This window comes from Ascaphus truei, chromosome 23, assembly GCF_040206685.1.
Source record: "Ascaphus truei isolate aAscTru1 chromosome 23, aAscTru1.hap1, whole genome shotgun sequence".
In the NCBI taxonomy this organism is placed as follows: domain Eukaryota; kingdom Metazoa; phylum Chordata; class Amphibia; order Anura; family Ascaphidae; genus Ascaphus; species Ascaphus truei.
Genome location: NC_134505.1, coordinates 1,320,917 through 1,346,659, shown reverse-complemented (window position 1 = coordinate 1,346,659; position 25,743 = coordinate 1,320,917). Strand labels below are relative to the sequence as shown.

At 51.7% G+C, this 25,743-nt stretch overlaps 3 protein-coding genes across 4 annotated transcripts in view; 2 read left to right on the top strand and 1 right to left on the bottom strand.

The window, feature by feature from the left end:
* The window catches only part of LOC142473010 (amine oxidase [copper-containing] 3-like), a 91,472-nt gene that overhangs the window by 3,016 nt on the left and 62,713 nt on the right, over window positions 1-25,743 (top strand).
* RUNDC1 (RUN domain containing 1) lies at window positions 40-5,765 on the bottom strand. The gene is made up of 2 exons (XM_075580175.1): window positions 4,782-5,765; window positions 40-600 (listed from the first exon to the last, which is right to left on the bottom strand). The coding sequence occupies exons 1-2, from the start codon at window positions 5,286-5,288 to the stop codon at window positions 355-357; spliced, it is 753 nt and encodes a 250-aa protein (XP_075436290.1). The 5' UTR covers window positions 5,289-5,765; the 3' UTR covers window positions 40-354.
* Window positions 5,766-21,870, top strand: LOC142473015 (ceramide synthase 6-like). Of its 2 annotated transcripts, none has more exons than XM_075580166.1 (11): window positions 5,766-5,931; window positions 10,823-11,069; window positions 11,996-12,095; window positions 12,687-12,817; window positions 13,092-13,149; window positions 13,306-13,356; window positions 14,151-14,243; window positions 15,630-15,758; window positions 18,446-18,552; window positions 21,095-21,251; window positions 21,563-21,870. In XM_075580166.1, the coding sequence occupies exons 1-11, from the start codon at window positions 5,922-5,924 to the stop codon at window positions 21,677-21,679; spliced, it is 1,200 nt and encodes a 399-aa protein (XP_075436281.1). In that variant the 5' UTR covers window positions 5,766-5,921; the 3' UTR covers window positions 21,680-21,870. The 2 variants fall into 2 exon arrangements, with proteins under 2 accessions (XP_075436281.1, XP_075436280.1); XM_075580165.1 differs by having other exon boundaries at window positions 10,820-11,069.

Genomic DNA, 25,743 nt, shown 5'->3' with positions numbered 1-25,743 from the left:
CCCATATATACCGTGAAGTCATCTTCATCCACCCACCCACCCCCACGCTGAAGGTTACAACAAGGAAGGAGCGCTCACAATTATTTTGTAAGCCTGCGACGGTGGGCTTGGAGACGCCCAAAAAGGGTCCAGGTCCCAAGTTGAAGAGCCACCACTCTACACTCTAACGTGGAAGTTGATTTTCGTGGATCGAGGGTTCCGGTCGTGTTCCAGGACCTCTCTCGAGATGTGGGAGGGGCCCAGTCGAGGACCGGAATGTTGATCCACGAAATAAAAATCTTCCTGAAAGAGTCCACGTGAGGTGCTGGCTCTTCTTCCCCCCCGTGCTGAGAAGACTTCAGAGATCGGCATCACTCAGATATATGGGACTGAAGTGGGAAGCAGCTTTACAGCCCTTGAGTAGGGGGGTGTTCCTATGAACGCTTCGCTCGGATCCTTACCCGCTGTTTTTCCATCACCATGGACTGGGGGCAGAGAATCGTAGTTCCCCTCTTGGTACGCGAATGTCTCCAAGTCGTCCAGCTGGGTCTTGAGCTGTACGATGAGTTCGCGCTGCTTCTGCCGCTGAGCCTCGATACGCTCCCTTTTCTCCCATTCGCTCTGAGACAAAAAAAACCCAAAAAAACCAGGGGGGCAGATTTAGTTATCACAGCGCGCGGGGGGGGGGGGGGGGGGGGAGGAAGAAAATAAAAAGGATGCCATGTGTCAAATGAAGGCAGGGTGACTTAGAATGCGACAGGAAACGGTGGAGCGGCCATCTTGGAAAAGCCTCACCAGGAAACCTGATCTGGGCCTCTCTCGCCGAAGAGGTGTTAACCAGAGGAGGGGGAGAACGGGAAAGGGGGAGGGTTGCTGCTGTATGAAGGGGACCAAAGTAAGCAGTTACCAGTGAGACGTTTAACCCCTGCAGTGCCCTACGGACGTACAGCGTATGGCATTAAGGTTGATCACGGTCTACAAGGAAGGGGAAGCGAGAGTGGGGGGTGGGAGGAAGAGGACACTGCCTTCCGTCAAAGTCAGAGCGAGGACAACCAGGAAGTGCCGGAGAGGGGGGCGTGGCCACAGTAACTTCCAGCACTGAAGGGGTCAAATCTGTGTGATATATGTTCCCACCCCCCCCCCCCCCGCCCCTCCCATCCTTTTAAAAATCAAACCACGAAAAAAAGGTGTTTTTTTTTTTTTAATTAATTTTGTTAAAGTCAGTTTGTAAACACAGTGAGCCGAGACTTGGGAGGGGGGTGTGATTTCCTGCAGCTGCTCCATTTTGTCTGATGCGAGTGTGTGTTCAACAAGAGCTTGCCCAGGCAAAGCCCCCTCTCTCTCTCTCCTCCCTCCTTATCTTCCTAAGATACCCCACCCACTGGAATGTTAGATGAGCCAAGAGGAACCACCAATGAACTTTGCATTCGCAGCTGCATTGAATCTCAACCCCATTCAGTGTACATCTGTGTTGCCCCAACGGCGGACAGCCTTTGGCGCAGCCAAAGGGTGGTGAGCCGTTTGCTGATGTTTGGTGATGTTAAAGCTTCTCTATTTCAACCTGAAACTCACCAGCCCTCTAATCCCGTGCACCCAATTTCCCAACTCTATCTGTCCATGAAATGTCTGTGACTTGACTGTACTGTTCTTTTAATGTAACCACATATTGTTATAACTGTGCCCAGGACGTACTGAAAACGAGAGGTATATGTCAATGTATTACTTCCTGGTAACACATTTTTATAAATAAATATGCTCTAACAGGGCCAGGATGGGCTAGAGGTTGAGTAAACACTTGATTGACCTGCTCCCCCCATCATCCATTCAGAGACCAAACGCCCCCGCCCCAAAAACAAACCAGACAAATCTTTGCTTTGAGGTATTATCATATTAGTTTAGGTAAAATAATTACAAATTTGATTGTTTTCAAAACGTTGAGGGTTTTTTGCAGAATAACAGGGTTGTGGGGGGAAATATCTTAAAGTTACAATCCCCCAAAACTCTCCATTTTTGTTTTATATACACAGGGTGGCAACTGAGGGGGGGGGGGGGGGTCCCCAAAACTGAACTCCGCCCCGGGAAAGCCCCCCCCCCCCGGTCCCTGAGACACTTCAAGGTGAAGTTATCGGGGATTATTATCTGCCGCAGGGGAAACCAAACAAGGCTGCCAAATCTCCGGCCAACCGGAAAGCTGCAACGTCATCGGCGCCGGCTCCCTATTGGACGGCCATTTTAAAACCCCCGGTGGAATCCAGGAAGTAACACCGGCAACTTCACCCGTAAAGGAGGTGTCAGCCGGCGGCCATCTCCTTCCCCCCAGATCCATGAAATCTCTGCTTGTGTTTAGGTTTCTGGACAAGCGTGTACGCAACGTCCGAACTTCCTCTCGTATAATGGTCTCGGCTTCCTTGTTGGCCGACTCCGCGCGCGCGCGCGCGCTTACGCAAAACATACATTTATAGATGGGTAGATGAAAGAAAGCCAAGGACACTTACCAATTGCTGCCAAGGCAAAGCATGGGAATGAAGAGAGAAGGTTAGAGGTCATTAGTAGGGGTTAAGAGGACGCTTGCCCGCTGTGGCGCTCACACACAACTGGTCGTGCCCCCTGTTCGAGGTTCTTGGTGGCAGGAAGAGCCGTGTTTTGTATGGCTAGAAGCAAGCTTTTCTAGAAAAGCAGTAGATATGTATATACAGCTCAACCCCCCTTATAACGCTGCGTCTGGCGTCCAAAGAATTGCATCGCGTTATAAGCGGATGGCGTTAGAAATAATGTGCCGTTGTGTGCGTTGTACAATAAAGTATTTAAGACGCCAACAACCGTGTTGTAAACTATTCATAAGTACGGAAATTGGGAGCCCACGCGCGCACCGCGATATAAGCGGATCCGCGTTGTAACGGATCGCGCTATAACGGGGTTGAGCTGTATGTATAACTAGGGAATTCTAAGGCTGCGCTCATAGTGCCGGCGACAGCGCACTAATTGGGTGGGACACGCCGTGGCAGCCGCAGCACGGTTTCGGAAGCCGAGCCGTCGAGCCGGCCCCGTTCTGCATATCCCCCCCCCCCCCCCTCCCAACTTACGCCCCATAATGCTTTGCTTGGCGCTATGCAAGGCGCGATGGGGCGTGACTTCGGGGCGGCAGAGCAGCTACGGTGCTGGACCGGGGGGTGGCAGGCAAGCGACATTTCCCCCCCCCCCCCCCCCCGTCCACCAGATGTCCGCGGGCAATGTGCAAATGCATTGTTTTTCAAAAGGGTGAGCCACAGTAGGGAGAGGCCTTGCACAAAAGGGCTCTTTAAAAAGCACCTGCAGATCATCAAGAGGCTGACGTAGGCAGCCGGCGTATAATACAGGTTACAGAGTGTTTAAATGTCCGCCCCATACACCCTCATGTGTTTATAACCCTCCTCCCCCTGCAGCCATCTGTTTACGCGCGACAGCTTCTGCAACAGATCGGCAGGGACTCCAAGCGCCTCCAGGCAGGGACTCCCTCACGAGTGTTGCCGCTGTAAAGGCCGTGTACGTGAATGGCGCTGTGTAAATGAAGATCTACGTACATCGGCGGGGCTAGCTGTAACCTAAATTATTCAATCGCTGCCACGAGTAGGTGGAATATAACCTAGAAAAGGCGTGATTAGTAGCTGTAATTGTTACTGTAAGGGTTGTTGGTGTAGGTAGGTAGGAGGTTGCATGTAAGGGGCACTTGTATAGAAGCCACAGTGGTTGGGGATTTGCCCTATCAGGTCTGCCCCAATTCTACCAGCCGGTCTCTCTCCCAATCCCTACACCTGCTCCCGTTTATTTGCCCATCGGCACGGTCCTCAGTTCAAATTTTCATCCCACCCCCTCAACTCTCTTGACCAGACCGCTCTCCCCCCACCCACCCCACTTCTCTCCTACCCACCTGTCCTTCACCATTCGTCCTCTACACCTGCCCCCTTCTTAACACTACCCTGTCAACATGATGCAACGCTGTCCTCTTCAGCCCACCTACTCTCGCCCTTCTCTTTTCTCCTTTCCCACCTGTCCCAAACCCTTTACTATTTTGCCCACCTGCCCCTAGCATTGTCCGCTCCTCCTCTACATCTGTCCCCAAACCTCTTCTGTCCACAGTCCCCCCCCCCCCCCCACAACCCTCGCCATGCACGCTCTAACTCTGCCCGCATACCCAAAACTCTGCCGCCACCCTCTTCTGCACCTGCCCACACCCGCTCCTCTCGTGACCACCTGCCCCCCTTCTGAACACCTGCCCTTCCCCACTCATCCTCTACATTTGCCACCCTTCAACATGTCCCCAACCCTCTCCTGCCTCCCCCCAACTCATTGGCACCCTCTCCCATCCCTCCTGTAAACCTGCCCCTCATCTACCCCAGACCCCTTTTCTCTCAACACCCCCCTTCCATTTCTCTATCCACCTGCCCCATTACCACCCCACCGCTCACCCTTCCCACCTGCCCCAACCCTATACTCTTCTGCCCACCTGCCCTTTTTCTTCCATCTTCACCAACCAGCCCCCACCCCTAGCTCCCCCCTTCATTCTACCGTGCCCTCTCCCCACCACCCCTTATGCACTCCGCCCCCCCATCACCCCTTATGCACCCCAACCCCCCCTTATGCACCTACCACCACCCCACCGCCTCTTATGCAACCCCCCCACCACCCCTTATGCACTCCGCCCCCCCCATCACCCCTTATGCAACCCAACCCACCCTTATGCACCTACCACCACCCCACCGCCTCTTATGCACCCCCCCCACCACCGCTTATGCACCCCCCACACCCTACCCATCCCAACTCACCGAGTCCTCCAGCGCCTCCTGCCCCCAGCTCCCCATCACCTGGGGGCACCCCTTGAAGGCGAAGTCCTCCAGCTCCTCCAGCAGCTTCTCCTTCTCCCCGCCGTCCTCCGCCCGCACGATCTGCTTCAGCCGGAACTGCACCTGGGCGAAGTGCGAGGTCAGGGCCAGCAGGGACGAGTTCAGCAGGTCCTGTTCCTCCTCCAACCGCTGCAACTTCTCCGCCATCTCGCCCCCGGCCGGGGGGATCGACCCCTTCCGGACGCCGCCCAACACCCCTCCTACCCCGCCGCCGCCACCCCCACCCCACTTCACGCCAGCCCCCGGCTTGGCGGCCTGCTCCTCCGCTTCCTCCGCCACCGCCCCTATGGGGGCCCAGCGCTCCCCGGCCCAGGTCTCCCCGTCAGACGTGGACATTTCGTCCGCGGACATAGCGCTCTCTCTCTCTATCCTCTCTATGTCTCCCTCTCCCCCTCTCTCTCTGTATCCCTCTCCCCTCTCTGTTTCCATCCCCTCTCTCTCTATCCCTCTACCCCCTCTCTGTCTCTCCTACACTCTCTCCTCCCTCCTCTCTCTCTCTTCTCCTCTCTCTCTCTTCTCCTCTCTCTCCTCCTCTCTCTCTCTCCTCTCCTCCTCTTCTCTCTCCCCTTCTCTCTCCCCTTCTCTCTCTCTCTTCCTCTCTCTCTCTTCCTCTCTCTCTCTCCTCCTCTTCTCTCTCTCTCTCCTCCTCCCTTTATTTTTCTCTTTCACTCTCTCTCTCTCTTTCACTCTCTCTCGGCTGTCACAGCCTGGCCGCCATCTTGGTGGGGGGGGGGGGTAGAGAAAATGACGCTGCTGCCGACGTCAGCGGGAACGTTGACAGCTCCCGTGTTGCCATGGCGACCTGAACAGCCCGGAGGGGGGGGCGCGCGAGCGCTCGGCCGCCATCTTGGTGGGGGCGGCAGACGCTGTGGCTGGTGATGTGGCTGCTGACGTAGTTGGAGGCCCGCTTCCGGCCCGCCATCTTGGTGGAGGCCGATGACGCTAACAAGCTCTGTTGCCATGACGACCGAGAAGGCATAGGCACTTCCGGGGTTGGCTGATCCCCCCAGGCTGTTCTAGTAATTAGTGTCAGTGCCGCACAGAGCCACCACCGCCGGGCACATGAACACAGGTAGCCTCAGCAGTCCCTCACTGGGGGGGTGCAGGGGCGTGCCGGCTGCAGCTGTGATGTGATGTCACCGTGACGTCCTGTGATATCACTATGGTGTTCCTATGATGTCACCATGACGCTTCGTTGTCACCATGACGCTTCTTTGTCACCGTGGCGCTCCTTTGATGTTACCGTGGTGTTCCTTGGTGTCACCGTGACGCTCTTATGATGTCACCGCGACGCTCCTTTGATGTCACGTGACGTTCCTATGATGTCAGTGTGGCGTTCCTTTGATGTCACCGTGACGGTCTTATGATGTCACCATGGCGCTCCTTTGATGTCACCATGGTGTTCCTTTGGTATCACCGTGACGTTCCTATGATGTCAGCGTGACGCGCCTTTGATGTCAAAGTGGTGTTCCTTTGATGTCACCGCAAAGCTCCTTTGATGTCAGTGTGGCGTTCCTATGATGTCACTGCATCGCTCCTTTGATGTCACCGCAACGCTCCTTTGATGTCACTGTGGTGTTCCTTTGATGTCACCGCGACGACGCTCCTGTGATGTCACTGTGGCGCTCCTACGATGTCACTGTGACGTGCGATTTATTATATATATTTATTAGGCAAAAGGATAGCTCCCCCCCTCACCCCCTGCCATATTTCGGGATTTCTTTGGCTATACCGGTGTGCGTATAGACGTAGAACAGACGCAGTGCGACGTTCCCTGTCACCGGCTCATTCTTGATCCATTTCGGCGACGGGCCTTCGAGCTTCAGCCAATGGAAGAGAGACAGTGGAGCGCTCGTCTACGGCGGCACACGGGCAGATATAGGTACAAGAGGTGCCCTGCTAAATAGGTACTGTTGGAGGGTATGCAGTTGCCCCTATACACGTCAATAGGATCACCCTCTTACACATCAGTTTCCCCTATAGACTACAATAGGATCACGCTCTTACACACATCACTTGCCCCTATAGACTACAATAGGATCACCCTCTTACACACATCAGTTGCCCCTATAAACTACAATAGGATCACGCTCTTACACATCAGTTTCCCCTATAGACTACAATAGGATCACGCTCTTACACACATCACTTGCCCCTATAGACTACAATAGGATCACGCTCTTACACACATCACTTGCCCCTATAGACTACAATAGGATCACCCTCTTACACACATCAGTTGCCCCTATAAACTACAATAGGATCACCCTCTTACACACATCAGTTGCCCCTATAAACTACAATAGGATCACGCTCTTACACACATCAGTTGCCCCTATAAACTACATTAGGATCACGCTCTTACACATCAGTTTCCCCTATAGACTACAATAGGATCACGCTCTTACACACATCACTTGCCCCTATAAACTACATTAGGATCACGCTCTTACACATCAGTTTCCCCTATAGACTTCAATAGGATCACCCTCTTACACATCAGTTTCCCCTATAGACTACAATAGGATCACGCTCTTACACACATCACTTGCCCCTATAAACTACATTAGGATCACGCTCTTACACATCAGTTTCCCCTATAGACTTCAATAGGATCACCCTCTTACACATCAGTTGCCCCTATAAACTACAATAGGATCACCCTCTTACACACATCACTTGCCCCTATAAACTACAATAGGATCACCCTCTTACACATCAGTTTCCCCTATAGACTACAATAGGATCACGCTCTTACACACATCACTTGCCCCTATAGACTACAATAGGATCACGCTCTTACACACATCACTTGCCCCTATAGACTACAATAGGATCACGCTCTTACACACATCACTTGCCCCTATAGACTACAATAGGATCACGCTCTTACACACATCACTTGCCCCTATAGACTACAATAGGATCACGCACCTACACACATCAGTTTCCCATATAAACTTCAATAGGATCACGCACTTACACACATCAGTTTCCCCTATAAACTTCAATAGGATCACGCACTTACACACATCAGTTTCCCCTATAAACTTCAGTAGGATCACGCACTTACACACATCAGTTTCCCTTATAAACTTCAGTAGGATCACTATGACACATCAGTTTCCCCCTATAGTGTTCACAAGGGTCACCCTACACGCATCAGATGCACCGTAGACTTGCCTGGCGTGTGTGTGTGTGTGTGTGTGTGTGTGTGAAAGGGGTGGGCGACAAACTGGATGCCCACTTGCCTCCCCACGGGGCACTAAAATGAGCAGGTATACACCCCAAAGATCCTCGCACGCACCCCAATTCTACCCCCAGAATTTACACCTAAGGAGTCCCTTGGTTGATTTCTTCCAAGAAACAACACACACTTAATGTAACCCCAATTTAAGGGAGGTATGTGTCTTAGGAGGGTATGTGTCCCTGTTATCTGTGTATTAGGAGGGGGTGAGAGGTACGTGTCCCTGATGCCTGTGTATTAGGAGGGGGTGAGAGGTACATGTCCCTGGTGCCTGTGTATTAGGACTGGTGAGAGGTACGTGTCCCTGATGTCTGTGTATTAGGAGGGGGTGAGAGGTACGTGTCCCTGATGTCTGTGTATTAGGAGTGGATGAGAGTTATGTGCCCCTGATGTCTGTGTATTAGGAGTGGATGAGAGTTACGTGTCCCTGATGCCTGTGTATTAGGAGGGGATGAGAGGTACGTGTCCCGGATGCCTGTGTATTAGGAGGGGGTGAGAGGTACGTGTCCCTGATGCCTGTGTATTAGGAGGGGGTGAGAGGTACGTGTCCCTGATGCCTGTGTATTAGGAGTGGGTGAGAGCTACGTGTCCCTGATGCCTGTGTATTAGGCGTGGGTGAGAGGTACGTGTCCCTGATGCCTGTGTATTAGGAGTGGGTGAGAGGTACGTGTCCCTGATGTCTGTGTATTAGGAGGGGGTGAGAGGTGCGTGTCCCTGATGCCTGTGTATTAGGAGTGGGTGAGAGGTACGTGTCCCTGATGTCTGTGTATTAGGAGGGGGTGAGAGGTGCGTGTCCCTGATGCCTGTGTATTAGGAGGGGATGAGAGGTACGTGTCCCGGATGCCTGTGTATTAGGAGGGGGTGAGAGGTACGTGTCCCTGATGCCTGTGTATTAGGAGGGGGTGAGAGGTACGTGTCCCTGATGCCTGTGTATTAGGAGTGGGTGAGAGCTACGTGTCCCTGATGCCTGTGTATTAGGCGTGGGTGAGAGGTACGTGTCCCTGATGCCTGTGTATTAGGAGGGGGTGAGAGGTGCGTGTCCCTGATGCCTGTGTATTAGGAGGGGGTGAGAGGTACGTGTCCCTGATGTCTGTGTATTAGGAGGGGGTGAGAGGTACGTGTCCCTGATGCCTGTGAATTAGGAGTGGGTGAGAGCTAAGTGTCCCTGATGCCTGTGTATTAGGAGTACCACCCACCTGTCTACACCATTAATACACAAACAGCCCGTTGCTTCCTTTTCCTTCCTTTGGGAGGGCGGATCGCGCCTCCGATGACGTACATGCTCTGTCCCTCCTGGGGCTTCCGTTTCCCATGGCATAGGTGCTGCCACCAACACCAAGATCCATCTCCGTTCCCCGCGTAAGGAAACCCTCCGCGCTCGGAACGGATCAGGAACACATGTATCTGCAACCCCGGCCCGACCAACCGCAGGCTCCAAACCCTTCTCGTCATGGGAAGGAACGCGCGCTCGCCGTTTTCAAAAGGCCCGGGGCCCAAACAATCTACAAAAACGCGGCGCGCGCTTCTGCGGTAGCAATAGGATTTATTCCGTAAAAAAAAAAAAAAAAATCCCAGAGCTAAAACACCAAACCGGACGCCGTCCCGTCCCCCCGACGCGTTTTGTGATGTCGTGTCAGCTTCTCGGAGGAAAATCTAGGTCTTTCTATGTACCATGAGGCCCTAAGGAGCTGAGCCGCCGTCTTCCGGGTTCCCCCGAGATATTTACTTGTTCGCTTTTGCCGGTGCTTGCCAGGAAAAAAACAAAGATGGCGGCGGGGTCACCCAATCGAAAAGTTGTTGTTGTCATCGGTGACATGTTTAAGGGGTCAGTCCCTCCTAGGGGCAAAGTGTACTAATGGCAGTGACATGGTTAAGGGGTCAGTCTCTCCTAGGGGCAAAGTGTACTAATGGCAGTGACATGGTTAAGGGGTCAGTCCCTCCTAGGGGCAAAGTGTACTAATGGCAGTGACATGGTTAAGGGGTCAGTCCCTCCTAGGGGCAAAGTGTACTAATGGCAGTGACATGGTTAAGGGGTCAGTCTCTCCTAGGGGCAAAGTGTGCTAATGGCAGTGACATGGTTAAGGGGTCAGTCCCTCCTAGGGGCAAAGTGTACTAATGGCAGTGACATGGTTAAGGGGTCAGTCCCTCCTAGGGGCAAAGTGACTAATGGCAGTGACATGTGTAAGGGGTCAGTCCCTCCTAGGACCAAAGTGTACATGTTTAGTGGTCAATAAGTAAGTATAGATATAGGATAAAGTATCTGTTGACTAAATTTAGCATAGGTTGAACTTGATGGACCTATGTCTTTTTTCAACCTCATCTACTATGTAACTAGGGGACCCCTTACTGGGGCAGTGACATGTTATGGGGTCAGTCCCTCCTAGGACCAAAGTGTACATGTTTAGTGGTCACTAGGGGACCCCTTACTGGGCCAGTGACATGTTATTTCTTTAAGTCCGTTTGTAAACATGGTGGGCTGAGACTTGGAAGGTGTTCGATTTCCTCAGACAGGGACTTATTGTGCCTGCCCCCCGTCGGCGCTATGTAAGAAAGAATATGGTTATTGTTAAGTCTTTGCTGCTCTAGTTCTGCAATATGTCTCAGGCCACTCTGACACCCAACGGGCTGGTACAAGAGACAGAATATTAGCGACCTCAAAGACTTTGGGCGAGACTTCTAATACCGTGGGCGGAATCTTGTATTATTGTTCAAGCAGTGCCATGCCAACCTGACCAGGCAGTGGGCGGCGAGGAGATGGCTTCCCTCACGGATGGAAACCTTTTTGAGGGCACCTCCTGGGTTCCCTACCTGACCTGCTGGCTAGACAACCAGCTGATGACCTACTTTCCCGCGAATGACACCGGTCACCAAGCTGGTGGCCCAGAAGCACGCCGAGCGAAGGACCTTCTGATTGTGGTTCCTCTGATCCTAACTATTGGCCTTACCAGATATCTGTTGGAGAGGTAACTATCTTCATACTTCGGGGCTTATTCTACATCTGCCGAAGTGGTCGATCGGGCCGTCTTCGGCCGAAAAATTCCCCTATTGCTGTCAATGTACAGTAGAATTAGCCCCATAAATACCTTTCTCGCCTCCTCTCCCTACTTCTCCTGCCGTAGACTTAGTGCCTTTCTGGTTATCCTACCTGTCAACTAACTGGGTAACCAACAGTGCACCCTCTCTGCCTTGTCTATTAGCATTCTGGGGTTTGTAGTCCCATCTTTCCTAAACACAAAGAACAGGACTACAGGTCCCACAATGGCAAGGGAGGTGAGGACCAACCCAGTGACCCTTTGTATCTTAACACAAGGCCTCGCTGGCCCCTCCCATGGCAAGGGAGCTTGCAATCTCATTTTGGTGCCTGAGGCATAGGAAGATCAATGGCCAAATTGCCTAAATGGTGCTATTCTATAAGACCCCTTCTGGCACCTTACAGCCCTCTCCAGTGAAATGTTGTTGTAGAAACTCTCTGTATCTCCTTCCAGATCAGACGTTTCGATCCCCAACGGGACCTTTTTCAAGATGGTAGACGACTGGGGGGGAAAAAAAGTCCCATTGGGAACCAAAATGTTGATCTGGCTAATAAGTCGCCATTAATCATTTGTTTGTGTGTGCGGTATCATCTGTTTATACACACACACACTACCAAGGTGAAGGGGGTTTGGGGAAACACCAAAAAAACCTATAGCAAGGCTCACGTAGTAACAAACACTGGGGAAGTATCTCCTCGACGTAGTCAAGAACGACCCGTTCCCCATCCATACCCTTCGAAAATACAATGAATACGTCCAAAGTAAAACGATCCATATAAAAGCCACGTAGAACTGGCAATAAAGACACCGTATTCCCATCGACTTGGCCCTGTTACCCCTGTGTGTGTGTCTTGCAGGGCTGTCTTCCGACCCCTCGCTCGCTGGCTAAGAATAGAAGAAAGCGAGCCGATGCCGGGTAACGTGATTCTGGAGAAGGTGTACAAGCACATAGCCAAGGTGAGTTCCGGCAGACGTCGTCACGGTATGGAATTGCAATGGCGTGCTTTGTCAGGGGTGTTCAAGCTCGGTCATCAAGAACGCCCCGCTCTTCCCAGATGACATGGCGATGCAATGTCACTCCACGATCCACCAGCAGAGATACTTCTAACGCCAGGGGAGGGGAGTGGGGGGGACATATCCCTGCTAAATAAACACTTAATATTACAGTCATAGTCTTCAAACTCCCCCCTCTTCCCCCCCCCCCCCCATCCGACATCTCCAAAGTGTCGCCGTCACCGGCAGAGACATCACAGGTGGCGACCGCCGGACAGCAGGGAGACGCAGAACACGGCAGCACCCAGAGTGAAACCCTGACGGCCATCGCTTGGGATGGTCCAGCTGGATGGCGGCGCTGATATTTAGACCTCCCTTGCCATGTTATCTTTAAAATGACCCATGGAGACCAACGATTTCTTTCTTTAATCGAGGCACACCCTGCGTCTCGCCCACACGGGAGCCGCCGGTCCTTTTTAGGGTCACGCCGGATGACCCAAACCTCCCCCCCCCCCTACCGTTTCCGCTGAACGCCTCCTTTCGCTCTGTTTCCAGAAGCCAAGCAGGCCGCACGTCGCCAGTTTGGCGAGGCAGCTGTCCTGGGACACCCCGAAGGTGAAGACGTGGTTCAAGCAGAGGGGTGCGCAGGATAAACCCTCCACGCAGAAGAAGTTTTGCGAGAGCATGTAAGTGTGCGGTGGGGAAACTTCCCCACATACGGACGCTATAGGTAAGTGGAGTCCTTGCGCACAAGAGCTTGCACTCTAAGGGAAGCATGTGCAACGTCTGCATTGATCTTATGTTGATAAAAGGAAGATTGGGCCCATTGCTAAGAGGCAGCTGATCCGGAAGACTCCTTACAACCCGTTCACGTCAAGGAAGTCTTCTGGGACAGCACCGTTTAGGACACATGGGCCCGTCGCGTGACCCCGAAAATGCGGGTTTCTCCCCTTTTGGCAGGTGGCGGTGTCTCTTCTACACGTGGGCAGTGTTGTACGCTTGGAATTACATAAGCAAGGTGAGCGAAGCGCCAGGGAGAGGCGCGCGAGCGTCTTTATTTCCGGGCCCTCCAGCGTTGCCCCCCCCCCCCCCCGAACTCCCCACTTTTCCAGGGGCTGCCCCGTAACTACAGGTCGCTGCATTGTAAGCCTCCTGTGTTTCCCTCGTCTTGCAGACAAATTGGATCTGGGACGGCAGAGAATGCTGGAAAGACAACCCGTCATATGTAAGAATATTATCCCGCCTCCCCCCCCCCCCCCCCCAAATATATTTGTTTTTCCCTTACCTGGGGGTCCCGTGACTGCACCTTGTCTGATAGATGGTCTTCCCCACTTTGGTGTATTCAACATTGTCCTACTACAGGGGTACCCCAGTCTTTTTATACTGCCCCCCCTTTCCCCTACACGAGCCTTTTGCTTGGTCTTTGCGGCCAGCCTGCACGGAACACGATCGAGTTTAAAGCCCCCCCCCCCCGCGCGCCCCCCAAAATAACCCATAAGGATTCCACACTGGGGTATATTTGTGTGGGGTTACGGGTGCCGGGAAATGTGCCATTCCTTGGGCGCGTCTGTTGTCACCTCCACTCTCTCGGGTCTACCTGTGCACACTATGCCAGGGGCGTGGGCCAACGCCACCAACAGGCCAGGATTTAAGGAGATCACTGCGTCAGCACAGGTGGCTCAATCAGTCTGAGCCACCGTTGCTGAAGCAGGGACTGTTTGAGCCACAGGTGCTGAAGCAGGGACTGATTGAGCCACCGGTGCTGAAGTAGGGATCTTCCTAATACCGGGCCTGTTGGTGGCCCCTGAGGACTGGGGTTGGCCGTCCCCTGAGTCTCTGTTCTGTCACTCGGAGTCCCCCCCGGGTTGGTGTTCTGTGCTTCCCCCCCCCCCGGGTTGGTGTTCTGTGCTTCCCCCCCCCCCCCCCCGGGTTGGTGTTCTGTGACCCCCCCCCCCCCCCGGCTGGGAAATGCTGCCCTGCTCGGGCTGGTTCTGATAGAAAGCCGTTGGTCTCCTGCAGGTGATTTCCACAGAAGAATACGTCCATTACATGGTAGAATTGGCCTTCTATGGATCGTTGGTTTTCTCACAGTTTTTAGATATTAAGAGGAAGGTAAGAAATGCACACGGGTCGGTCCCTCATACACACAGAGCAGGCTGACACACACACACACACACACACACACACACACACACACACACACACACACACACACACACACACACACACACACACACACACACACACACACACACACACACACACATATATACACTGATACAAACAAAGCAGGCTGACTCACATACACACACACACACACTGACTCACATATCCACCGATACACACACACAGAGCAGGCAGGCAGACACATACACACACACACACACACACACACACACACACACACACACATATATATATACTGATACAAACAAAGCAGGCTGACACACACACACATATATATATATTATATACACACCGATACACACAGAGCAGACTGACACACACACACACAGAGCAGACTGACTCTCATACACACACACACACACACACAGATATACATATATTATATACACACCGATACACACAGCGCAGCCTGACTCGCAAACATACACAAACACACACACAAATATATATACATACATATATACCGATACACACATAGCAGACTGACTCACATACACAGAGGTGACTGACACACACACACACTGATACACAGAGCAGACTGACACACACACACTGATACACAGAGCAGCCTGACTCACATACACACACGTACACACACAGAGCAGACTGACTCACATACACACACAAATACACAGAGCAGACTGACATACACACACACACATATATATATATATGACACATAAAAATATATATACATACATACCGATACACACAGAGCAGACTGACTCATATACACATAGGTGACTGACTGACACACACACACACACACACACACACACACACACACACACACACACACACACACACACACACACAGAGCAGCCTGATTCACATACACATATACACATAGGTGACTGACTGACACACACACACACAGAGCAGCCTGATTCACATACACATACACTGATACACACAGAGCAGACTGACACACACGCACTGATAGTCTGCTCTGTGTATCAGTGTGTGTGTGTCAGTCTGCTCTGTGTGACGCACACACACACACTGATACACAGAGCAGCCTGACTCATATACACACACACACAGAGCAGACCGACTCACATACACACACAAATACACAGAGCAGACTGACTCACATACACACACACACGTACACACAGAGCAGACTGACTCGCATACACACACAAATACACAGAGCAGACTGACACAGATACGCACACGCACACTGATACACACAGAGCAGGCTCACTCAGATACACACAACGAAGACAGAGATACACACACACACACACACACACACACACACACACACACAGTAACAACCAGGATTAAATCTGTCCCATCTCTCTTAAGGATTTTCTGATTATGTTTGTTCACCACAACGCAACCATCCTCCTCATTGCCGGCTCCTATTACCATAACATGACCCGGATCGGCGCCCTCACCATGCTGTACCACGACATCGCCGACATCGTCCTGGAGGTGAGCACGGGTGGTGATGTCATCATATATCGGAGGGACCAGCATGGCGCTTCGGAGGGGGGGGGGTCCCGCCCCTCCCATTCTGTGACATCACTGGCGTTCAAAGAGGCTCGTCAGAGGCGCTCCGGATAAGAGTTTCTCCGATGAGTCTCTTCGAAGGCGGCACAGAAAAGTGCTCAGTGGTCCCCGGCGACGTGGAACACGCGAGAATAAACAGCCATGTGGGTACTATACTGCAGGCTTTGGGCCTAGTTACCAATTCAACTCATAGGGGCGTCACTCTGAACTCACAAAGACCACACGCTTATTTTGGGGGGAAATACACCTTTTTAAAGCTGCAGTCCAAGCTGCCGTTATCTTTATTTCCCCCCCCCCTCTACACCCCTTTTATATGCGCATCAATGCAGCCCACACAATGATAAGTAATTTGCTAAGTTGCCGATCGATCCGGTCTCCTGTGATCGATCGGCGAAGATTTGGCACGGGGAATCACTAAATGGCTGTCAGTGCAGCAGAAGAGGACCCAAGATGCAAAGTTCTGTGGGGAAGGTCATGTGACCGGGCAGTCACTTGATACAGTTGGTGCGCTGCTAGAGAGAGGGGGCAGGGCTCAAAAAAGGGGCGTGTGCCAGAGCCTGTTTCAGAAGAGGAAGGGGATGTGACTTTGTAAATGGTTGCTATAGAAACAACAAATGCCTGTTACATTATAATACATTAAAAATGTCAGTTGTTTTTTTTTTAAATGCTACAAGTATTTTCTCAGAGTACAGAACTGATTTATAAAAAATAAAGCAACTGTAAATATTACTGTATGTTCATCTGCATGTCTTAGACAGGTCTGCAACCCTGTCTTTCCCCATTATCGCCCAGCACACAGCGTTTCCACTGCAGCAAGGGATTCTGGGAAATGACATGCAAATGAGCACACAGTGCCACCTTTTGTCTCAAGCTCGTATTACACAAGCAAATCCTCAAGCCAATGCATGCTGATTTAAACACAGCTTTTAGAAAGAGGCTGGGATGAGATGCAAAGCCATTAAACCCACTCACAGACATGTTTCAACCTTGATGGGTAAACACACGCAGGATATTGTTGGGTCTGCCGCTTTAAACCAGATCAGCAGCTGTAACGTTCGCAACGGCCACCGGGTGTCACTGTTGACCCGCCGCTCCGGCAATGAACCAATACCTTCACTGACCCCGAGGCGCCTGGTCTTCCAACGCGCCGCTTCCCTGCGCCAGGCGAGCATCTGAGCTCCGCGGAGCGGAGATCTTCCCCGGCGTGGGAAAGCGGGAATGCATTGGAAGAGAGACCCAGCCCCGAAACGAAAAACCGTAAATATTAAACAAAAACAAAAAAATGTTTTTTAAAAATGGCTTATATGGGTTCCATGTAAAAAATGGATTTCAGGCAAAAGGTGGAACGGTGTGCTCATTTGCACGTTACTTCCCAGAATCCCTTGCTGCAGTGGAAGCGCTGTGTGCTGGGCGATAATGATGAAAGGCAGGGTGCATGTCACTTCCCAGAATCCCTTGCTGCAGTGGGAGCGCTGTGTGCTGGGCGATAATGGTGAAAGGCAGGGTGCATGTCACTTCCCAGAATCCCTTGCTGCAGTGGGAGCACTGTGTGCTGGGCGATAATGGTGAAAGGCAGGGTACATGTCACTTCCCAGAATCCCTTGCTGCAGTGGGAGCGCTGTATGCTGGGCGATAATGGTGAAAGGCGGGGTGCATGTCACTTCCCAGAATCCCTTGCTGCAGTGGGAGCGCTGTGTGCTGGGCGATAATGGTGAAAGGCAGGGCTGCATGTCATTTCCCAGAATCCCTTGCTGCAGTGGGAGCGCTGTATGCTGGGCGATAATGGTGAAAGGCAGGGTACATGTCACTTCCCAGAATCCCTTGCTGCAGTGGGAGCGCTGTGTGCTGGGCGATAATGGTGAAAGGCTGCATGTCACTTCCCAGAATCCCTTGCTGCAGTGGAAGCGCTGTATGCTGGGCGATAATGGTGAAAGGCGGGGGCTGCATGTCATTTCCCAGAATCCCTTGCTGCAGTGGGAGCGCTGTATGCTGGGCGATAATGGTGAAAGGCAGGGTACATGTTACTTCCCAGAATCCCTTGCTGCAGTGGGAGCGCTGTATGCTGGGCGATAATGGTGAAAGGCAGGGCTGCATGTCATTTCCCAGAATCCCTTGCTGCAGTGGGAGCGCTGTATGCTGGGCGATAATGGTGAAAGGCAGGGCTGCATGTCATTTCCCAGAATCCCTTGCTGCAGTGGAAGCACTGTATGCTGGGCGATAATGGTGAAAGGCGGGGCTGCATGTCACTTCCCAGAATCCCTTGCTGCAGTGGAAGCACTGTATGCTGGGCGATAATGGTGAAAGGCAGGGCTGCATGTCACTTCCCAGAATCCCTTGCTGCAGTGGAAGCACTGTATGCTGGGCGATAATGGTGAAAGGCGGGGCTGCATGTCACTTCCCAGAATCCCTTGCTGCAGTGGGAGCGCTGTATGCTGGGGGATAATGGTGAAAGGCAGGGCTGCATGTCATTTCCCAGAATCCCTTGCTGCAGTGGGAGCGCTGTATGCTGGGGGATAATGGTGAAAGGCAGGGGGCTGCAGACTTGTCTAAGACGTGTGAATTTCATGATATATAGATATATAGATAATGGTGTATTCTTTATCTGTTAGGCTGGAAAAATCTCCAACTACGTCCGCTGCCAGACCCTCTGCAACGCGCTCTTTGTTGTATTCGCGGTGGTGTTTATGATCACGCGCCTGATCATTCTCCCCCTAAGGTAAGCGCGGGGCCGCCTTACCCTAATAACCTTACCTCCGTACCCCAAAAACCTGAACCCTTTACCCTAATAACCTGAACCCATTACCTGACCCTAATAACCTGAACCCTTTACCCTAATAACCTGAACCCCTTACCCCGACCCTAATAACCTTACCTCCGTACCCTAATAACCGTAACCCCTTACCCCGACCCGAATAACCTTACCTCCGTACCCCAATAACCGTAACCCCTTACCCCGACCCTAATAACCGTAACCCCTTACCCTAATAACCTTACCTCCGTACCCTAATAACCGTAACCCGTTACCCCGACCCTAATAACCTTACCTCCGTACCCTAATAACCTTACCTCCGTACCCCAATAACCGTAACCCCTTACCCTAATAACCTGAACCCATTACCTGACCCTAATAACCGTAACCCCTTACCCTAATAACCTGAACCCATTACCTGACCCTAATAACCTGAACCCATTACCCTAATAACCTTACCACCGTACCCCAATAACCGTAACCCCTTACCCCGACCCTAATAACCTTACCTCCGTACCCTAATAACCTTACCTCCGTACCCCAATAACCGTAACCACTTACCCCGACCCTAATAACCGTAACCCCTTACCCTAATAACCTTACCTCCGTACCCTAATAACCGTAACCCCTTACCCCGACCCTAATAACCTTACCTCCGTACCCTAATAACCTTACCTCCGTACCCCAATAACCGTAACCCCTTACCCTAATAACCTGAACCCATTACCTGACCCTAATAACCGTAACCCCTTACCCTAATAACCTGAACCCATTACCTGACCCTAATAACCTTACCTCCGTACCCTAATAACTGTAACCCCTTACCCCGACCCTAATAACCTTACCCCAATAACCGTAACCCCTTACCCCGACCCTAATAACCTTACCTCCGTACCCTAATAACCGTAACCCCTTACCCCGACCCTAATAACCTTACCTCCGTACCCTAATAACCGTAACCCCTTACCCCGACCCTAATAACCTTACCTCCGTACCCTAATAACCGTAACCCCTTACCCCTTACCCTAATAACCTTACCTCCGTACCCTAATAACCGTAACCCCTTACCTTAATAACCTTACCTCCGTACCCTAATAACCTTACCTCCGTACCCTAATAACCGTACCTCCGTACCCTAATAACCGTAACCCCTTACCCTAATAACCTTACCTCCGTACCCTAATAACCGTAACCCCTTACCCTAATAACCTTACCTCCGTACCCTAATAACCTTAACCGCTTACCCTAAAAACTCTAACCTGAACTACTTACTGTAAAAACCTTAACCCGTTAACCCCTTACCCTAACATCCCTAACGGGCAGCGGCGAAACGGCGGTGGCTGAAAGTCCCGTTCCGCACTCCTGGGGTCTCTAGATTTGCTGTGCCGTGTTTGGTAGGGGCATTCTGCCACTGTTTCACCCACCATAAACTGATGGCGATTGCTATCACAACCGCTGCCAGCTTGTCAACGCAGGATCAGTGACGGTAAAGGGTTGAAAGAGCCGTCTCTGAGCGGGGCCACTGGCTCTGCACTTCCTGGATGCAGTGTCGGCTGTAATGCAGCAAAAGCTCGAAGCTGCAGCCCATGTCGAAACAGTGTAGGAAGCTAAAAGTGACCCTCCCATGGGGTGTTCATTTGCCCGTCACTACCCAGAATCCTCGTCTGCAGCTTAACCACTGTTTGACGGGGCAATGGAGAAGACACGCAGACACACTCGTGGATATTGTCAGAGGCGGAACTAGAGGGGGGCAAGTGGGTCACCTGCCCCCGGGCACAACAGGGTAGGGGGCGCAGGGCAGGCTGGTGTGTAGAGCAGGAGGGAGCATGAGGGCACAAGAGAATTGGGAGGGCAGAAAGAGAGAGAGAGGGAAGAGACTTGGGGAGAGAGAGACACTATGGGAGTGGGAGAGACTTGGGAAGAGGGGAGTGAGAGAGACTGGTGGGGGGAGAGGGAGACATAGGGTGAGAGGGGAGTGGGAGAGACCTGGGGAGAGAGGGGAGTGAGAATGGTGGTGGGGGGAGGGAGTGAGAGAGAGAGAGACTTGGGGAGTGGGAGAGACTTGGGAAGAGGGGAGTGAGCGAGACTGGTGGGGGGGGGAGGGAGAGGGAGACATAGGGAGGGGTGAGAGGGGAGTGGGAGAGACCTGGGGAGAAAGGGGAGTGAGAATGGTGGTGAGGGGAGGGAGTGAGAGAGAGAGAGACTTGGGGAGTGGGGAGTGAGACTGGCGGGGGGAGTGAGAGACTGGGGGAGGGGGAGAGAGAGAGACTTGAGGGAGGAGAGGAATAAAAGGGGGACAAAGGGTGTCTGTGTGTGAACATACAAAAGATTCACAACTTTTTGGGGGGGGTGTGAGAGGTGTTGGTGAAACTTGCCCCGGGCGCTAAAATACCGCGTTCCTACTCCGGGTATCGTATCTTTGCCCCACATTGGATCAGCGTTGCGGGCTCCCCGTATGAAAGCCGATGTCCTTTCCAGTAACAAATCTGGTCTTCTCCGGTGGCGACAGGTGCGGGAAGCCGGTCATCTTCGACTCGGAGGTGGCGCTGGCGGGGACGGGCGCATGGAAGTATTACACCGCGCTCACGATCCTGATGCTCGCCCTCCACATATACTGGTCGCTGTTTATCTGCAGCATGGTGGTCAAGGTGTACAGGAAGGGGAAGGTACCACGGGGCGTCACGGTTGATCAGAACCTGAATGGGGTGGGGGGGGGCTGTGTTACGGGGTTAAGGGATGACGAGGAGGGGAGGGGGAAGAAGCTGAGAGGTGTAATAGGACTGGTAATGTATTCATACATGGGATCGTTCATGCATTACCTTGTGTATATGTACAAACTCAGATATATACCTTTATGTATTGCCTACATATACACACAGGGCAGACTGACCCTCTTTAAGCATGTCGCGTCTCTGTTGGGAAGGAGCCCACACCTTTGCCATCCATGTGCCCTTTCCCCCCTCCCCCCACCCAACAGGTAACCAGAGACGATCGAAGCGACATGGAGAGCAGCTCCGACGACGACACCGACCCTCCGGAGAAACCACCGCAGCGAGAGGGACAACGCGGGCCCATCTGTTACCGGAGACGCTGATCCACGGAGATTCATTCTGCCCCTCCCCGGGGCAAAACCACCTTCATTTCCCAAGCACAGACACACCCCCCCAACACCCGCTTCCATTTCAGGCTTCATAGCCCCCTGTTCACCACCTTGTGTCCATATACGTTTCTCATCTTCAAAAAAAAGATATACACAATAAATATATTATTGGAATTGCTTATGAACCTGAGCTGCTCCATTTTGTCATCCGCCATCTTTAAAAAAAAAAAAAAACACTGTAAAGCGACTTTCACGGGAACGATGGGATTTTGGTGCGAAGCGATGAGAATATCAAGTCCGAGCGCATTCACAGGTTCCGCCAACCCCGCCTTTCACCATTATCTCTTGGCCATACAGCGCTTCCACTGCAGCAAGGGATTCTGGGAAATGGCATGCAACCCCGACTTTCAGAAAAAAAGAAAAAGAACAGCGCAAAAACAAAGACCTCGTAGTGTAGTATATTTATAAAAGCAATTTATACAAAAAGGGTGAGTATTGCACGTAAATCAATTAGATAATCACACAGCATGACATGTTTGGGACATGTTACCCATCTGTAGACAGCAAATCACAGTCGCGATGCAGGACTTGAAGATCTTTTCCTCTGATAGCAGGGGCACAGGGTCGCGGAGGTCAGCTCGCTGTTGGAGATCCCTCTCAGTCCCTGGCGGTATCACTGCAGCTTCAGACGAGTTCCTCCACTTCCGGACAAGTCCACGGTGGCGTCTGACGTCATCAAATGGCGTCTGTTAGTGTCTGAGTCGCGTCGCGCTAGATGGCGCCAAACCGGCAACAAGTCCCGAACACAGCGAGCTGACCCACACGACCCTGACCTACCCTGACCTACACGACCCTGTGCCCCTGCTATCAGAGGAAAAGATCTTCAAGTCCTGCATCGCGACTGTGATTTGCTGTCTACAGATGGGTAACATGTCCCAAACATGTCATGCTGTGATTATCTAATTGATGTACGTACAATACTCACCCTTTTTTTATAAATTGCTTTTATAAATATATTACACTACGAGGTCTTTGTTTTTGCGCTGTTCCTTTTCTTTTTTTCTGTACTAGCCTGGAGTGCTGAGCCTTCCACTTGAACAGCTGCATCAAACCTCATCCCTATAAGGTCGTATTCACTTTTTTTGTTTTAGAATCACTTCACCTACTATTTTACCCATATATGAGCGCAGATTTTTGTTTTTTCACCAACCTTGCCTTTCACCATTATCTCTTGGCCATACAGCGCTTCCACTGCAGCAAGGGATTCTGGGAAATGGCATGCAACCCCGCCTTTCACCATTATCTCTTGGCCATACAGCGCTTCCACTGCAGCAAGGGATTCTGGGAAAGGGCATGCCAATGAGCACCTTTTGCTTCAAATCCATTTGGACGGTGAACTGACAAACAGCGTTGTTTTGGAAGGGATAATGGGGTTTTTTGTTTGCCTTCCTCTGGATCAATAAGTAAGTATAGATATAGGATAAAGTATCTGTTGTCTAAATTTAGCATAGGTTGAACTTGATGGACGTACGTCTTTTTTCAACCTCATCTACTATGTAACTATGTAACTATGTAACTATTTATCCACGGTTATTTCAGTTTTCACACAACAAGAATGGTAAAAAAACCATTGGGAAGTTGGTGAAAGACACGATCCCATTTAGGTTGTTTGCGGTGTTTTGGGGGCCAAGAGACTTTAATAAACACCTCTACTTTTTTCTTTAAATACATGTATTTATAGAGTACCAGCAATGTATGCCTTGGGTTTTCCCCCCCAAACAGATATAAGACTATAAGATTTAGTTTCAGAATAAGTGCATCATAGTTGCATAGTAGGAGGATATAGTTGCATAGTAGATGAGGTTGAAAAAAGACGTACGTCCATCAAGTTCAGCCTATGCTAAATTTAGACGACAGATACTTTATCCTATATCTATACTCACTTATTGATCCAGAGGAAGCAAACACACAACCCCAGAGTCATATCATCCAATGATATATCTCATAAGGGGGAAAATAAATTCCTTCCTTACTACAAGAATTGGCAATCAGATTACTCCCTGGATCAGCGTCCTTCCCATGTTTACTTATTTGGTATATCCCTGTATACCTTTCCCATCTACATGTCCAACCTTTTTTGAACAGATCTATTGTATCTGCTATCACAGTCTCCATGGGTAATGAATCCCACAGTGTAACTGCCCTTACTGTAAAGAACCCTTTCCTTTGTTGCTGGTGAAATCTCCTTTCCTCCAACCTTAAGGGATGGCCCCGAGTCCTTTGTACTGCCCGTGGGGTGAATAGTTCTTTTGAAAGCTCCTTGTACTGTCCCTGTATATATTTGTATATAGGATCAAACATGCAAGCACGTAATAGGAATATAAACCCTGCACCGCAGAGCTTACACTCTATGGGGGAGGTTGGGAGACTAGGAAAGACTGTAAGGGAAGGAGTAAGTGTGGTGGGTGGCAATGCCTGGCCTTGATGGTGGGTACGTGCCTCTTGGTGTGGGGAGAAGGGGTCATGAGTCCAGGCAACTGAGTTTTGGTTTGAAGGTGGGGATAGAAGGTGCTGGGGTGTATATTCTGAGTGTGAGTGAGTCCCCCAGGTGGGAGAGAATGTGCTGGGTGTATATACTGAGTGTGAGAGACCCACAGGTGGTGAGAGAAGGTGCTGGGTGTATATACTGAGTGTGAGTGAGTCCCACAGGTGGGGAGAGAAGGTGCTGGGTGTATATACTGAGTGTGAGGGAGTCCCACAGGTGGGGAGAGAAGGCGCTGGGTGTATATACTGAGGGTGAGGGAGTCCCACAGGTAGGAGAGAAGGTGCTGGGTGTATATACTGAGTGTGAGCGAGTCCCACAGGTGGGGAGAGAAGGTACTGGGTGTATATACAGAGTGTGAGGGAGTCCCAGAAGGTGGGAGAGAAGGTGCTGGGTGTATATACTGAGGGTGAGCGAGTCCCACAGGTGGGAGAGAAGGTGCTGGGTGTATATACTGAGGGTGAGGGATTCCCACAGGTGGGAGAGAAGGTGCTGGGTGTATATACTGATTGTGAGAGACCCACAGGTGGGGAGAGAAGGTGCTGGGTGTATATTCTGAGTGTGAGTGAGTTCCACAGGTGGGGAGAGAAGGTGCTGGGTGTATATACAGAGAGTGAGAGAGACCCACAGGTGGGGAGAGAAGGTGCTGGGTGTATATACTGAGGGTGAGGGAGTCCCACAGGTGGGGAGAGAAGGTGCTGGGTGTATATACTGAGTGTGAGTGAGTCCCACAGGTGGGGAGAGAAGGTGCTGGGTGTATATACTGAGGGTGAGGGAGTCCCACAGGTGGGAGAGAAGGTGCTGGGTGTATATACGGAGGGTGAGGGACCCACAGGTGGGGAGAGAAGGTACTGGGTGTATATACTGTGGGTGAGGGAGTCCCACAGGTGGGAGAGAAGGTGCTGGGTGTATATACTGTGGGTGAGGGAGTCCCACAGGTGGGAGAGAAGGTGCTGGGTGTATATACTGTGGGTGAGGGAGTCCCACAGGTGGGAGAGAAGGTGCTGGGTGTATATACGGAGGGTGAGGGACCCACAGGTGGGGAGAGAAGGCGCTGGGTGTATATACTGAGGGTGAGGGCGTCCCACAGGTGGGAGAGAAGGTACTGGGTGTATATACTGAGGGTGAGCGAGTCCCACAGGTGGGAGAGAAGGCGCTGGGTGTATATACTGAGGGTGAGCGAGTCCCACAGGTGGGAGAGAAGGTGCTGGGTGTATATACTGAGTGTGAGGGAGTCCCACAGGTGGGGAGAGAAGGTGCTGGGTGTATATACTGAGGGTGAGGGAGTCCGACAGGTGGGAGAGAAGGTGCTGGGTGTATATACTGAGTGTGAGCGAGTCCCACAGGTGGGGAGAGAAGGTACTGGGTGTATATACAGAGTGTGAGGGAGTCCCAGAAGGTGGGAGAGAAGGTGCTGGGTGTATATACTGAGGGTGAGCGAGTCCCACAGGTGGGAGAGAAGGTGCTGGGTGTATATACAGAGGGTGAGGGAGTCCCACAGGTGGGAGAGAAGGTG